At 46.2% G+C, this 15,100-nt stretch overlaps 1 protein-coding gene across 1 annotated transcript in view; it reads left to right on the top strand.

Annotated features, from left to right (window-relative positions):
* The window catches only part of ADAMTS18 (ADAM metallopeptidase with thrombospondin type 1 motif 18), a 139,989-nt gene extending 129,144 nt beyond the window's left edge, over positions 1 to 10,845 (top strand). The window contains exons 21-23 of the mRNA XM_053906823.1: positions 1,153 to 1,365; positions 3,146 to 3,293; positions 8,837 to 10,845. Coding sequence (XP_053762798.1) covers positions 1,153 to 1,365; positions 3,146 to 3,293; positions 8,837 to 8,952 — 477 coding nt within the window. The 3' untranslated portion in view covers positions 8,953 to 10,845. The remainder of the gene's footprint in view (positions 1 to 1,152; positions 1,366 to 3,145; positions 3,294 to 8,836) is intronic.
* The last annotated feature ends 4,255 nt before the right edge of the window (positions 10,846 to 15,100 follow it).

The following is a 15,100-nucleotide window of genomic DNA, read 5'->3' as shown; positions in this document are numbered from 1 at the left end:
ACGGGTGAAGATAGAAGTCTCCTGGGTTTCTGGCTGGGGAAACTCGGGCGCACACGCAGACGTAGGCAACATGAGGAAAGATGCCAAGCCTCAAGTCTCCGTCCGTACCTGACAGGCCAAGGTCTCTGCTGTGGGGGAGATGGCAGTATGGTGAGGAAGACAGAGGCTGAGGATGAGATAAGGTCAATAGTGGGGATGGTAGGGTACAGTAGAGGCAGGGGGTCCAGCCCATTGGTGCCCTTTTATTCCATGTATATAGTCACACGCCTAGCAGTGCCTCCACTCGTCTTCCCATCCATTTTCGTTACGAGACAGTATCGCCTAATGGCTAAATGCAGGGGTAAATCAGATGTCCCCCATTTGCACGCAGCCCTCAGTATTTGCTCCGGGGGTGACCCCGGGCCAGCCACTCAACATGGCAGAGGCTGGCTTCAGTGTCCACACAGTGGGGCCAAATAGTCGCCCCTCCCTCACGGAGCTGTTGTGTGAAGTTCAGTGTCCTTCGTTCCTTAGGATAGTTACACCAAGTTTTAAGGACACCGATCCTTACCACTTCCTTTCATCAAGGCTCCCTGTGTTATCCCACAATGCCATTTCACATACTTGAAACAAGGCTTCTCATCCTTCATCAGCCCTCATCCTTCTCTTTTTCCTGGAACACCGCTTCAGGCTGGAGCGCAGTCAAGTGAGAGGCAGGGTCAAGTACAGGACGAGTGATTTGGTACCTGGTGGTTCTTCCCACTCAGCCTTCTCGAACCCTCATCTCTGTGCCCCGCCTCCTTGTCACTGACTCCACGTCTTCAGAGAGGCCTGAGGTAGACCTGGACCCATAGATGACACACCCCACATGTGGACATCCACATGAACACTACACAGAGCCCCTGTGCCCATCCTCTGCCCATGTGGTCTTTCTCTAGGAGTCAATCTGACATCCATATGGGTCGCGTGGTGCTGATGAGCTCTGAGACTTTGGGACAGTTAGCCCGCATTCTCTAGTATGAGGGATGGGGTGGCTTTATCTTTAGGATCCTTGAGTGCGTGTGGATGACCTGCCATAATCCCATCCCACAGTGTCACATGGGTGGCTTGTCTGCTCGGCAGACTTGACCGTGGAGCTCCACATACTTAATGCCTTTTTGTCCTGGCTTCTAGTGTTCGATGACCTGTGGTTTGGGCGTGAGGAAGAGGGAGATGAAATGCAGTGAGAAGGCCTTCCAGGGAAAGCTGATCACTTTCCCGGAGCGAAGGTGCCGCCATATTAAGAAACCAATTCTCGACCTGGAAGAAGCCTGCCAGCGGGGGGCTTGTCCAGCCCGTCCTGAGTTCAGTGTGGCAGCTGGATGGTATTCATCACCGTGGCAGCAGGTAAACGCACCCAGGTTAAGGAGATGTATATTTAAGTGAGATTCCCAGAAAGGAGAGAGCCCACCGATCGTTGCTGTTAGGGATCTGTCCAAAGGGAAAGAACAGAAACTCAAGTTCTGGAGGCAAAATGGTTTGTGATCTTTGGCCAGTTCCACCTCCCGTGTGGTCCTGGGCTGCTTCCATAATCTGTGAGCTCTGGCTTTCACATCTAGAAAATCAAGATGACAATATCTTGCAGAGCTAATGTTTTTCGTGAGTACCTAATATAAAATATTTATACTGGGCTTGTCCCATGGTGCTAAATGTTCACTATTGCTGCTGCCCCACTAAAGTCTTCTGTATTTTATTTTGAAAGAGAGAGAGGGAGGGAATCCCAAGAAGGCTCTGTGCTGTCAGCGCAGAGCCTGATGCAGGGATCAAACTCATGAACCATGAGATCGTGACCTGGGCCAAAATCAAGAGTTGGACGCATAACCTAATGAGCCACCCAGGTGTCCCAAATCTTCTGTATTTTAGAAACAGTGCTCAACATCTTGACTTCTTTGGTTTTTAGGTCATGTTTCTAATAATGTGATAATGGCTACCATTTGTCAAACAGCCTTGTTCATGAGGATTTCTGTCCCTATGTTGTAGAAGAGGCAGGGAAAGCTCAGAGTTAGGCAATTCAGGCAAGGACACCCAGCTCTTAAACCCATTAGATGTTAGAGGCGCTTTTATCTCAGAAGACTTAGATGAAACTTTGGTTACAGTGGTTTGGTTCCCATTGGCTGGGATTGGTGTGGGAATCCCACACCATGCTTGTCCCACACAGTCATGCTTGTTTTTGTTTACATATTGCCCATGGCTGCTTTCATGCTACAAAGGCAGAATAGTTGCACCAAAGACCACACGGCCCACAAAGGTGAACATATTGACTATCTTGACCTCTACAGAAAAAGTTTACCAACTTCTGGTTTAGATGATGTGATAATCATGTAGCTATATTTGAATTTGGTGCTAAAATCCAAAACTCAGTCTTTCCACTCCCATGTTTTTTTCCTTCCAAATACCAGTTCATATAATGATGCTTGGCCAGAATGAAGACTTCACCTATCTACAAAATAAGAAAAAGAATGTAGCGAATTTTTAAAAGCAAAACAAAAAATAATCAGGGTAAAAGGGCTGTCTTGTTTTTCCCTGATATTATGTTATAAAATATCTTTCCATATGTGTCTGGAAAAACTAAAAAAAGTTGATAGTCCTTGTTAGCCATCTATTTTCTTTTTTTTTAATTGAACAGCGAAATCACTGACTTCTGGGAAGCACCCACCCACTGTGCCAACTCAGAATTTGGCTGGCCACCGAGGGCATGGTTCCAAAGCTTCCTTGGATGAACTATTATTTCCTTGCTGTCCTAATTCTGAACTATCTCTCCCCCAATACTGCATCTGCAGAGATTATCTGGAATTATTTAAATACCGTGATGAGTTGCCTAGGTTTCTGCATTCTTACAGCAGCTTCCGTATTTCTGGAAGCTCTCTTCTTTATGAGTCACTTAACTGAAGACACATTCTCTGGGGCGAGATAGGCAGCATTCCAATCAGATAACCTAGCTCCTGTGTGTTACAACAACGGTGAACTTGAGCACACATATCGGTCTCTGGCCAACTCCCATTTTGCCAGCAGGCCCCCTGGACATGGCATGAAGCATGGAGATCCCTTCTATTTGACATCACTGACCTCAGAAAGGACACCCTCCAGTCAAGTGTTGCTGACTCCTTCCTCTTTCCTTCTTGTGCAGTGCACGGTGACCTGTGGAGGGGGCGTCCAGACCCGCTCGGTCCACTGTGTCCAGCAGGGCCGGCCTTCCTCCAGTTGTCTGCTCCGTCACAAACCTCCCGTGCTACGAGCCTGTAACACAAACTTCTGTCCAGCTCCTGCAAAGAGAGGTAACGAGGCCTGTACTCCAGTCACTTTTACCAAATCGTCAGAGAGTTTTCCAAAACTCCATCGTATGTGCTTGTGCCGCTTATTCCTAGAACAACTCTGGGGGGGGGGGCGCCATTCACATCACAATCTGTGAACAGTGCTGCTCAGAGGCATACGAGGCACAAATCTGGGGTAGTTCCTGCCCCAAATGCTTATTTGCATACATTCACAGGGAAAATCTAATTCTGTGCTAAGGCTTTTTAGCTATTCTTACTTTGAAAGGGGGAAACAGTCATCTTGCAAGTCCATTTTCTTTTGAAGTTATTTTCGAGAGAGTGTGCGCACAAGTCAGGGAGGGGAGAGAGAATCCAAGGCAGGCTCCGAGCTGTCAGTGCAGAGCCAGATGCGCGGCTCAAACTCACAAACCGTGTGGTCATGACCTGAGCTGAAGTAGGACTCTTAACCCACGGAGCCACCCAGGTGCCCACAAGTCCGTTTTTAAAAACTGTTTTAGGGGCGCCTGGGTGGCTCAGTCGGTTGAGCAGCCGACTTCGGCTCAGGTCATGATCTTGCAGTCCGTGCATTCGAGCCCCACGTCGGGCTCTGTGCTGACAGCTTGGAGCCTGGAGCCTGTTTCCGATTCTGTGTCTCCCTCTCTCTGACCCTCCCCTGTTCATGCTCTGTCTCTCCCTGTCTCAAAAATAAATAAAACGTTAAAAAAAAAATTTAAAAACTGTTTTAGTTGAACAAGCAAACGAAAAAGTAACCACCACGCACCAGAGACTGTACCAACCAGTGGGAATGCAAGCGTGAACAGGAACTGGGGACACGGGTGACGTTCCGTGAACATTCTTCCTCCCGGGACCCACCTTAGATGTTTCCTTTGCTGCCGTCGTTTAAATGAAGTGCAGGTGTGCTGGTGGAAAAACGGGAAATTGAACGATCTGGGTGAACTGTGCTTCTTTTTCAGTAGCCCAACTCATTTTGAAGAACTCTAACACCAGGGAATAGTTCCTCCCCCCTAATCAGATTTCTTTGTGCTAAAGAATTATTTTCCACCACGGGCCTGCTGAGTTTGCTTTTCATCCGATCGCAGCTTTCCCAAGACTGCTTCACTTCTTACTCCGTGCTTCCCAATTTGTGGTGAATCAGATTCAGAACTGTCACTCAGATTCTCCCCTGTCCCTGTCCCTTCACATTTTATCTCTAAGACCCTTCGCTCCAGGCTCTGGGCATCAATTTTCCCTCCGCTGCACGCTCTCCTTATCTGAGGCTTGCAACCAGAGAGAAAACTAGCAAGATAGTAGCTGCTCAGAGCCCTGTCACCTCCAGGGCAGTGCTGGAATTCTACAAACCCGCAGGCTTTCCAAGCAGACAGGTTAACGGGGGAAAGAAACACACCTTTGGAGCAAGTAGTCCTGTTCTTGCAGACTGTCTCCTCCTTTCTTCCCCATCGGTGATTGCTCCTTTCTCCCCCGTTAGTCAGATGGCCCCAGACAAACCCACACGTGGAAAGAATCAGAAGTGCAGACCCCTTATGTACTCAGAGACAGAATAAAGGACAATGGTCGATCATGCACATTGCTCAGCAGTTCTCTCCTGGGCAGGAGTTCAAGGGGAGGAGAGCCAAGACATATGTTAGGTCCAAGATTAGTGGGGAGGCCCCTGGTGTCATTATCTTACTCATCCGGCACCGTGCCCGGCCCACCATTGGTGTTCAACGTGTGTTAAAAGAAAGATTGTGCATCAAGTACGGTGAGGTTCTCTACTTCACTCAAAGCTGGGTCACTAAGCACCTGCTCTATATCCCTAGCATTCTTCTAGGGACAAAAGAACAAGGCAACATCCTGGTCTTAAGCTACAAGGAGTCAGTGTCTCAGAGGAGGAGGAAGCTGCAACAAGAAATCTAAGTGGAGTGTTAACCAGTGTTAGGATGGAGGTCGGTTCTTCATGGGTTGCAGGGATGGGGGCCGTGATAGATGACGGTATGAGAAAGGTTTATTAGAAGGACCTCTCTCCTTGCCTCTTGACTAAATCAGGTCTCTCTAGGCAAGAGGAGTCAAGTAAGAAGGCAGGTATGAAAGACACAAGTCTAGGTGTTTCTTCTTGGCCACGGTTGTGGCCTATGGTTTTACAAAGTTGGAGGCCACCTCCCGCCTCCCCCAGGGAGAGTGCCATGCCCAAACTACTGCCTGGTTCATCTTCCTTCTTAAATCACTGGCGGGGTGACCATGGGTGGAATTTAAGAAACAAAACAGATGAACATATGCGAAGAGGGTGGGAAGAGAAGAGAGGGAAATGAACCACGAGAGATGTTTCACGATAGGGAACAGACTATGGGTTGATGGAGGGAGGTGGGAGGGGATGGGCTTTAAGGAGGGCACTGGGCCTTGTAGCTAAGTGATGAATCACTGACTTCTACTCCTAAAACCAATATTGTACTGTATGTTAACTAAAATTAAAATTTTTAAAAAGGAAAAAAAAAATTAGTGGGCAGTAAGTAAATCCATGGTGACCAAGGAAAGAAATGGTAATACTTTGAACCTCCTCTGAGACTCCCATGATGGGCCATGCACCCCCATGGGCAAGGTTTTAAACTTTCTGAGCTATTTATAAAATGGAGAAATGCTGCTACCTTAAGATATTATGGAGAGTTTTTCACATTTACTGTGAACCAGGAACTGTTTTGGTGTCTGATTGTAGATAGAATGACGAACAAAATGGGCAAAGCTTCCACTCTCCTATCTGGAAACAGACAACAAACCAGTAAGTATACAATGTCAGATGGTAAAGTAGAAAATAAAACTTAAGCAGAGTGTGGAGCACAAGAATGACTGGGGGGGAGGAGGAGGAGGGAAACCCCGTTTAGATGGGCTTGTCACGCAAGGCCACCTGGATGATGCGATATTTGAACAGGGACCTAAAGGCGGGTGAGCTAGGTGTGTATCTAGAAGGATCGTGTTCCTGTCAGAGGGGAGAGCGCATGCAAAGGCCCTGAGGCAGCAGTGTGTGAATCTGATCAGGGACAGCAAGACACCTGGAGTAGGATGTAGAAAGCAGACAGGAGTTAGGTGATTAGCTGAAGCTTGTCCTGGAAGCCTTGTCAGTCATTGGAAGGACTTGAGATTTAACTCCAACTGAGGTGGAAGCCGATACTGAACTTCAAGCCCAAGAGCAGTGGGATCTGACTTGTGGGAGGATCGCCCACAGTTACCCAGAGAAGAAAGAGCACAGGGCCCAGGGCCGAAGGAGGACTTGTCTACTCTTGTTCGGGAGAAGTTCCCACTGGAGCAGTGGCACTCGTGGGAGTGGTGGGGTGCCAGGAGATTCTGAAGATTGAGCTTATATTTGTCAGTTGTTGGCATGAAGGATGTGAGGCAAAGAAAGAGGGTGCCAAGGTCATCCTCAGCATAAATAAAATACCTGATTAACAGCTCCGATAACCAGCGATTAGTGATCAATATCCCAACCATAATGAAACACAGGGCTCATATCGACGGCACAGTGATACGCCCCACTTCTGCTTCCGGACATACCTTGAGCTTATAGCACGAGCTGCAGAAGCCTGCTGAAATCCCATTCTTCTCCCAAGAGGGGTCCATAAACCGTGCAGTTAGGACCGTGGTTTTAGTGGCCTGTTTTGGTCCTGATGCGGTGTCTCTGCAACTGAAACAGAAGCTGACTCAGATGTGCATTCTGATTGAATGGGCTCCGTGCTAATTGATTGGGGTATAAGATACTGTACAAGTGTATGTTTAAAATAATGGATGTAGCTACATCTATATGTGTATATATAGGCAAACAGAGTTTGGATGGGTCTTCATCTCGTGTCTGACTTGGATCCCTCAGGTAATAGACGCCACACCCTTCTCCTACCAGCAGCACCCCTCCCCTGGTGGCCCCATGTCAGTACATATGACCATTCTTCTAGACTCTCAGGGCAAAAAGCTTATCACCATTCTTGATTCTTCTTTCTTCTCTTGTACCTTTACCAGCCTGCCAGAAAATTCTCTAGACTCTACCTTCAAGATATATCCAGGAGTTATTGAAAAGGAAAAAAAAAAATCACTGCTACTTCTCCTTTATACCCAAGTTGAGACTTTGAACTGGTCGTTTCAGCTGTAAAAACGAATTTGTTCAATACTTCTTGAGCAGCTACTCTGTGACAGGCACTAAGCCTTGGGAATAAAGTAATGAAAACAGTAGGCAAAATCTCTGCTCTCAAGGATTTTACATTCTAGAGAGGAGCCAGACAATAAAGAGGCACAGGATATGATGAGTGCTCATAGATCATTGTAGAAAAATAAAGCAAGGTAAGGAGTAGGGAGGGCTCTCTGGGAGGCCACAGAGCTTGCTGCTTGTAAGAGGGACTCTGGGAAGGCCCTAGTGTCAGTGACCTTTGAGCAGAGACTTGGGATCCTGGGAGAAACCACATTTTTCCTGGCATGATGGGCCATGAGCCAGGTGGTCCGTGTCAGGGAGGGAAGAGAGGAGGAAGATGAGGTCAACTGTTAGTGGAGAGACCAGTTGTCGGCCATCGTAAGGACTAAACCTTTCATTCCGGGTGGACAGAGGGGCCAAAGGAAGAGTTTAGGGCTGAGACACGGCATGAACCGACATACATTTTCAAAGGATCAGCGGGGCGACTAAGGGATGGGGGTCCAGTGGGTGCATTTTAGGCAGAGGAATGAAGGCATGGGGAAGGAGGTGTAGGCAGTGCTGAATCACAGGGAGACAGGATACAAATCGGGAGCAATGGGAAAAAGAAACAGGAGGACGGAGAGCATTGCGAGCCATGTCCCAGGGCCCAGAGCAGAGCCGTTGCAGGAGGAATGTGGAAGGGACGTGGGTGGGTACCTATGGGCAGTGTGGGGCTTGGGGCCAGGTGTCTCTCAAGCCTGGCATGGAGGAAGGGGAAAACACTTGGAACCACGAAGGAAAAGGCTTCTTTGTGTATAGGGTAGACCATAAATACTTTTTTCAAGTCAAAACTCCTTGAGAATCCAGTACAACCGCGAGGCCCTGACCCTAAAATGGACACGGCCCTTCTGGTTGGGAATCCCCGATGCCCAATGTGCTCCGTCCAGCCCATAATCACACGGGTTAACAAAAGACGTCAGAAAGGACTGGTGTTGACTTCAGTTCACTTAACTGCAACTTGACTGTGGGATTTGTTTAAATCAACAGTGTTGCAGCTGGGCCTCAAATCCAGGTGTGCTGACTCTCGGTGTATTAGACCAAATCGCAGCCCAACCCCTAACACACTGTTCTAGGGATGCAACGTGTAGCTCCCAGGCTACTGGGAAGGATCACCCATGAATGTCTGGCTGGAAAGGGCATGGCTTTTTTTTAAACACCCATTCTCCCCCCCCCCCCCCTTAACATTTAGCTAATGGTCACAGCCCCTTTTGATGTCTTAATCCTGCTTCTCCCACCCTCCCAGCCAAATCCCAGTATATAACAAGCAGAACCATTCAGAGACAAGGCATTCGGGCCCTCACCTTAGAAAAAAGGCTAAGCTCTCTTCGATGGTGTTAAATTTTTTTTTTTTTCCTGATTGCAGAAGATCCATCCTGTGTAGATTTCTTCAGCTGGTGTCACCTCGTTCCTCAACATGGCATCTGCAACCACAAATTTCACGGTCATCAGTGCTGCAAATCCTGCACGAGGAAGAGCTGACCTTGACGCCCTCCCTAACTCCGCAGGGCCAGGGTCTCACCTCTCACCTCCGGAGCTCGAAAGCTGAACCCTGCAGACCACTCCTGCATGGCTACAGCAGCCCCCGGGGAGCTGGCTCTCAAGAACAGACAGGCCCCTTCTCCAAGTCCCCAAAGCACACGGTACTCCGAAGCACTTGAAGATGGGAAGCGAGGACCCATCTGACTTCCAAGAGAAATGACAAAAGAACATTTTTGATTTGCACTGTTACAGGAAAGAGGTGATGAGTCACATTGAGATACATCACCTTTTAATTTTGACGAAGAATCTGGTCACCTCTGGGAGAGACACCCCCCGCCCCCGCCCTTGAACTTTAGAGTGTTCCATGGCAAGGACATCTGTTTCGAAACGGTTCTTGAAGACTTAGATCCAAGACTGAGCCTTGGAGCAATCAAATACGGATGGAACACCTTGCTTAACCGTTATTCGGGGCTCACAGTTGGATAGACCCTGTGGCCAGCCCGAACTCGGTTACACAGGAAGCCAAATGGTGCTCATAACTGTGCTTGCTGCTGGACCAACAAGCTTCACGTTATGTTTATTCAGTGTGCGTGTGTTGTTTTTATTATTTTGTTCAAAGTATATCCTGCTTATAGAGAGTCTCCAAGACTAAAATTTACAACTTGAAAAGTGTTCTGAGGAATATTCTGAAAACAGGGCAACTTGGACTATTTAAGATCTCCATTGAATTGACATTACAATCTGGAAAAAAAAACCTCACAAAACTTACATCAAAGGCCAACGTTGACGTCCTACACATTATATGAACCTCGTAACTCTTGGTGCTAGCTGAACAAGGACACGGAACCTCAAGTCTGCTCTTTGGGAATCAGAATTGGTGAGGTGTTCATTTCTGGTAAAAAGCAAGGAGGAGCTAAGTAGCAAAATCACAGTGTTAGACCATCATTTATAATGTTCCCTACATATCATCAGGGCTGCTTGGAAAATTAAAGACCACTTGTGGTTTTTCTCCTACCAACTGTCATGTTTAAAATTTCCCTAAGATTTAGTTAACAACAAGAAAAGAGTGGCAATAGAAAACCCATCTGTCTTCTTGCTATGTTAATATTAATAAATCATAAGCCAAGACCCTTCAATAAATAAGAATATTTTATAATCTTACAGATGATATTTTCAGTCATCGGAAGCCAGCTGTTGATAGGCATTAATGAGCTTAAAATTGTTCTCAGTTGGAAAATACCACACTATTTTGCCAAAACCAAAGTGACTTACAAGATGGAGTCCTTCTGTCATTTTTTGAGATGTGGTTAAAAAGGGCATATTTATATAATTCCACGCTATTCCTCAGTTTCTTTGATGAATGGAACCCAATTTTACTGCTTTCTCAAGTCTCAATTCAAACAGGGTTTGCCAGCTCAGCACCACCAACTAGACAGTGGTTTGTTAAATTTAGAACATCCTTCGTTCCCATTCTAATTAAAATCATGCCTTCTTGAATCTCAGAGAAATAACGATTGAATAGTCTCTCAAACCACTTGGCTTGGCCTAGAGTAGCAGCCATTTTATCATCAAAAAAATATAGTTCCACATCCCCACCCCCTTGCCCTCTGAAAAATTGCAAATTATTCATTTCTTTATATAATGATCATTTTATTATTTTATGGAAAAATTAATTTATTAATAGCCTATTCTTATGTGTTCTCACTTGCTTCTCTAAGTGATATTAATTCTGAGGAAAAATGATGAATAAAACAATGGGTTATAGAGTAAAGTCAAAATATATGTGTAATATTTAATTATTTTATAAGTTTTATAATAAAGTGTTCTGTTTCTTTATCTTTGAGATTTGTTAAGTTCTTGAATAAATTTGAAGTCAAGTTACTTCCAAGATGATTTAACTGTGTAAGTGTTGATTAGGAATTTCAGAGAGTGGCTTTGCAATGAAAGGTAAGACACTCATTAATTGGTTCTTCTTGCTTGTGTATGAGAAAATTAGAAACCACCAAATGCCAGAGGGAAAGAGAGGAAGATTTACCATATTTTTAAAAAAATTTTTTTTTAACGTTTATTTATTTTTGAGAGAGAGAGCATGAACGGGGGAGGGCCAGAGAGAGAGAGGGAGACACAGGATCTGAAGCAAGCTCCAGGCTCTGAGCTGTCAGCACAGAGCCCGACGCAGGACTGGAACTCACAGAGCAGGAGATCATGACCTGAGCCGAAGTCGGTCGCTTAACCGACTGAGCCACCCAGGCGCCCCAAGATTTACCATTTTATGGAGATACTCAGTTATTTTTTTCCTGCTCTAATGCTGTTTCAATGTTTGTGGAAACCATCCAAGTTAGCTAGGTAAACCTACCATAAGTATAGTTGGTTTTCTCTCTCCTTTGTTTTTTGCATTTGAATAGCATTCTGGTGAAGCCTTTCTTTTTGCAAAAAAAAAAAAAAAAAAAAAAAAAAGGGGAAGGAAGGAAAAAAAAAATTAAAACGCAATTATTTCAGATTTCCCATGTTTGAAATCATCAGACCAGCGGAGAACAAAAACAATCTGGGCACAGTCCATCCAGTTGACCTGAATATATAATATTTTCCCTACATATGTGATTTTCTGTATCTATACATATACACATATATATTTGTATGTGAATCACTTAGGCATGCAGATCTTTAAGAGGATTTTAACATGGATTATTGCTATCTGCCAATGGTTAAGAATGAAAAAGAATAGATGGCGTGTGAAAACAGCAAAAAAGAGGGGCACGTGGGCGGCTCGGTTGATGAAGCATTCCACCTCGGCTCAGATCATGATCTCATAGTTTGTGAGTTCAAGCCCCCCTTCGGGCTCTGTGCTGGCAGCTCAGAGCCGGGAGCCTGCTTCCGATTCTGTGTCTCCCTCCCTCTCTCTGCCCTTCCCCTGATCGATCTCTGGCTCTCTGGCTCTCTCTCAAAAATAAGGTATTCTTGTACCTTTTGGTAATAAAAGATTAATGAAAGCAACCATATATTTAGTTTTTAGAGGGCTCCAGGGAGTTTATATAGGTATGTTATCTCTTTTCATCCTCACAACACTCTAGGAAGATAACTATTTTTTTCCCTTTGCAGACAAGGACTCTGGGATTCAGAGATCACATATTTCATCCAAGGTAGCCAGAAGAGTAAGCTCCATAAACATTTAAATTGCTCATTTCAGTTAAAGATAGTCACTGTAATTGGTTTATATCTGGAAAAAAATTTCCTATCTGGAAAAAAAAAATCCCCAGCGAAAATAGGGGAACTGTTCAGAGTTCCTCAGCAACATTCAGGTTAGCATCACCAAGCTAAAGATAAAGCTGGAATTTTCTGTCACTAAGAGGATTTTTATCTTTAATCCTCATTGACATTTGTGCATAGCAAAGGAAAACTGTACCTATTTAATCGTCCCTTTTCCTGATAGACATGGAGAATCATGATGTAAGTGACTTTTGTTCAGATTTGTGTGTGTAGAGAAGCCGTTGCCAGATGCAATATCCAGAATGCATCTTTCTGAGTGTGTTCAGTTATTTAGGCCAAGGAATGGCAAACTGCCTCCCCTCTGCACATAACCACCATCCCGTGCGAACGTTACGAAGCCGTACCTGCAAGCTAAATTGTTTTCCTAAACTGTCTTTGGTGCGGGACATAGTTGAGTTCATAATCAGGTCATTTAATAACAAGAAGTGTTTACATAACTGCTGGTTGTTTTAACGGACTTGGAGGTTCAAAGATGGTTCCTCGCATCCTAACTGGGCTGAAAAAGAGGCACTAGTGTCTAGGAAAAGGAAACCCTCTAGGCCACGTCTCCCCAGTCCTCCTGTTGCCTTCCACCCCTCTTTCCTCCTTCCCTGTATTGCCTTGGCCTCCCTGTTGCGGCTGCCTCTATCCCATTCAGGTTAGGACATCACCCGACATGACCTAGGGTGGCGCCATGATGCCGATAGCACGTGCCGGACCACTCAGGATGAACACTTGGCACTCCGTGGCCCTCCATCCTGTGGCGAACAGACTTTCTAAACTGAGTGTGCAGCACAGAGTGCTACTTTCACGGTGATAAATAAAAGTTAACCGAGCCCTTGAGAAACGGTCTTTGAAGGTGAACCAGGGCCAGAGGCTGTTCCTGCCGGAGACGAGGCCCAGACATGTCTCTCCCTCTGACTGACTCCCTCCTCTCTCTTCTTTTATGTGGCTGGAGCACAGGAAGGACCGAGCAGCCCCGTCTTGTCAGAAGGCCAAGCCGGCCCCACTGTATTTTAGCACAGTCCTCTGTTCCATATACCACGAGGCTGAGTGTCTCCCCTTTCTTGGAAAGCGCGTTTTCTCTCCCCAGCCCCATCCCTTTTAAAAGCCAGGTTGGATATAGATGAAGTCTGAGGACAATAGTTTCTAAATAATTAACCACATTACAATCACTTAAGGATATTTGATACATTCCCAGACCCCATTCCAGAAATGTAATTAATTGGAGGAGCAGGGCCTGGGAATTTTTATTTTACAAGGCAGTCGGGTTTCTCCAAGGAAAAGCTAGTTTTGGAACCAGTGGTCGAGGGCAAATAAAGAAAGTTCCTTGGGTCTGTCTTCCTTGGGCACAAGAGTTCCCTCACCACAATGCCCTCTGGCGCAGCTCTGCGATGGCCTGAACTGATCTCGGCCAATAAGAAAGGGGGTTTTGCCTGCTCTCACCTTCTGTGTATTTCACCTGGGAAACTCTTGGGCCTGGAAATTGTGGGTCAAGAAGGGGACTCGCAGGCAAGGACCAGTTCCCTGGTCATCTTTGTCTCAGTTTCTTTTTAGTATTATTATTTTTTAATGTTTATTTGAGAGAGAGAGAGAGCTACAGAATCCAAAGCAGGCTCCAGGCCCTGGGCTGTCAGCACAGAGCCCGACGCGGGGCTCAACTCAGGAGCCCTGAGATGGTGACCTGAGCCGAAGTCGGACGCTCAGCTGACTGAGCCACTCAGGACCCCCTGTCTAGGTTTCTTATTCCCAACCAATGAGGGTAGCCCAGAGCAGGGTTTGGTAGCCCAGAGCGGCCGGAACCGCGGTGTTGAGGGGAATCGTCCATTTCTCTCGGGCAAGCACTCACATCCGAGAACTAGTTACTGTGTTTTTTAACCAAGAAAGGGCAGACGACAGAGAAGCCAACGAAATCCCCATTCGAGAGTGCCTTGTGGCAAATGACTCCCAGGGCCTCGTGTGCACGTGCACGGAGAAACCCTCAGTGCGCGAAAAACAGTGCTCGTGAGATCCAGAGTCAAGGCAGAATGAAGACTTCCGTCCCATTTCCTGCCGGGTCACTGAGTGCCAAGAGGTGGATTCATCACTTTGATGAATCAAGGCCGGCCGTCACTTGCTTACAACTTGCCAGAGATGCTGTGGCTGACTCGAGCGAATGGAAAGGGTGACTTCGGCTTGGGTCCAACAGGAGAAAAAGACAAAGCCCTTGGAAATGTCAGGAAGGGATGCCACAGCAATGCCTTCAGCCACACTGAAGCATAAACAAGGTAATTCCACGGTCCCTCAAACTGTGCTGTTGCACATGGGCCTCTGATTTTTCTTAGTGACTCGTTAAGGTGCAGGCTTATTGCTTTCTTTTTTTCATACTGGCTCCAGGTTCTTAAAATGAAATGTCTCTTTATATGTCTGCAGAGTCCTAAACCAATAAAGGCATAATTGTCACTGTACCCAGCAAGCTTCTTCCTTTGTTAGGATGCCCACGTTGTCTAGGGTTTTTATTACTCGCAGATAGGTCTGCAGAGGGGGCAAACGCTTCACGTTTTCTTAGAGGGGAGTATCTCTTTTCCTGCCAAAGGCCTCTCTGACACCGTGACCCTCACCCTGGTGGAGTCTGGTTTGCCTACACTAACATTTTCTTTTGCACGGTTTTGCTATCCAAAATATATTCCCTCTTTCAGGAAGCATTTATTGAGCACCAACTCTGCCATGAGATCCGAACACACGAAATAGATTCGTTCCTGACCCCTGGGGACGGACTGGTGTTTGAAAACACGGGATGCTCATCCATACAATTAGGCAACGGCCCAAGGTCATACAGTCCTAAGATTGTTTTTTTTTTTTCTTAACTCCTCGCTTTTACCCTCAACCCCAGTCACTATTTGATAATGTGTGTTTTTAGGCT

The sequence above is a fragment of the Panthera pardus genome, unplaced genomic scaffold (genome assembly GCF_024362965.1).
Source record: "Panthera pardus isolate Hobbes unplaced genomic scaffold, ASM2436296v1 HiC_scaffold_19, whole genome shotgun sequence".
In the NCBI taxonomy this organism is placed as follows: Eukaryota; Metazoa; Chordata; class Mammalia; order Carnivora; family Felidae; genus Panthera; species Panthera pardus.
Note: the sequence above shows the minus strand (reverse complement) of the source record. Positions and strands in the feature narration are given on the sequence as shown.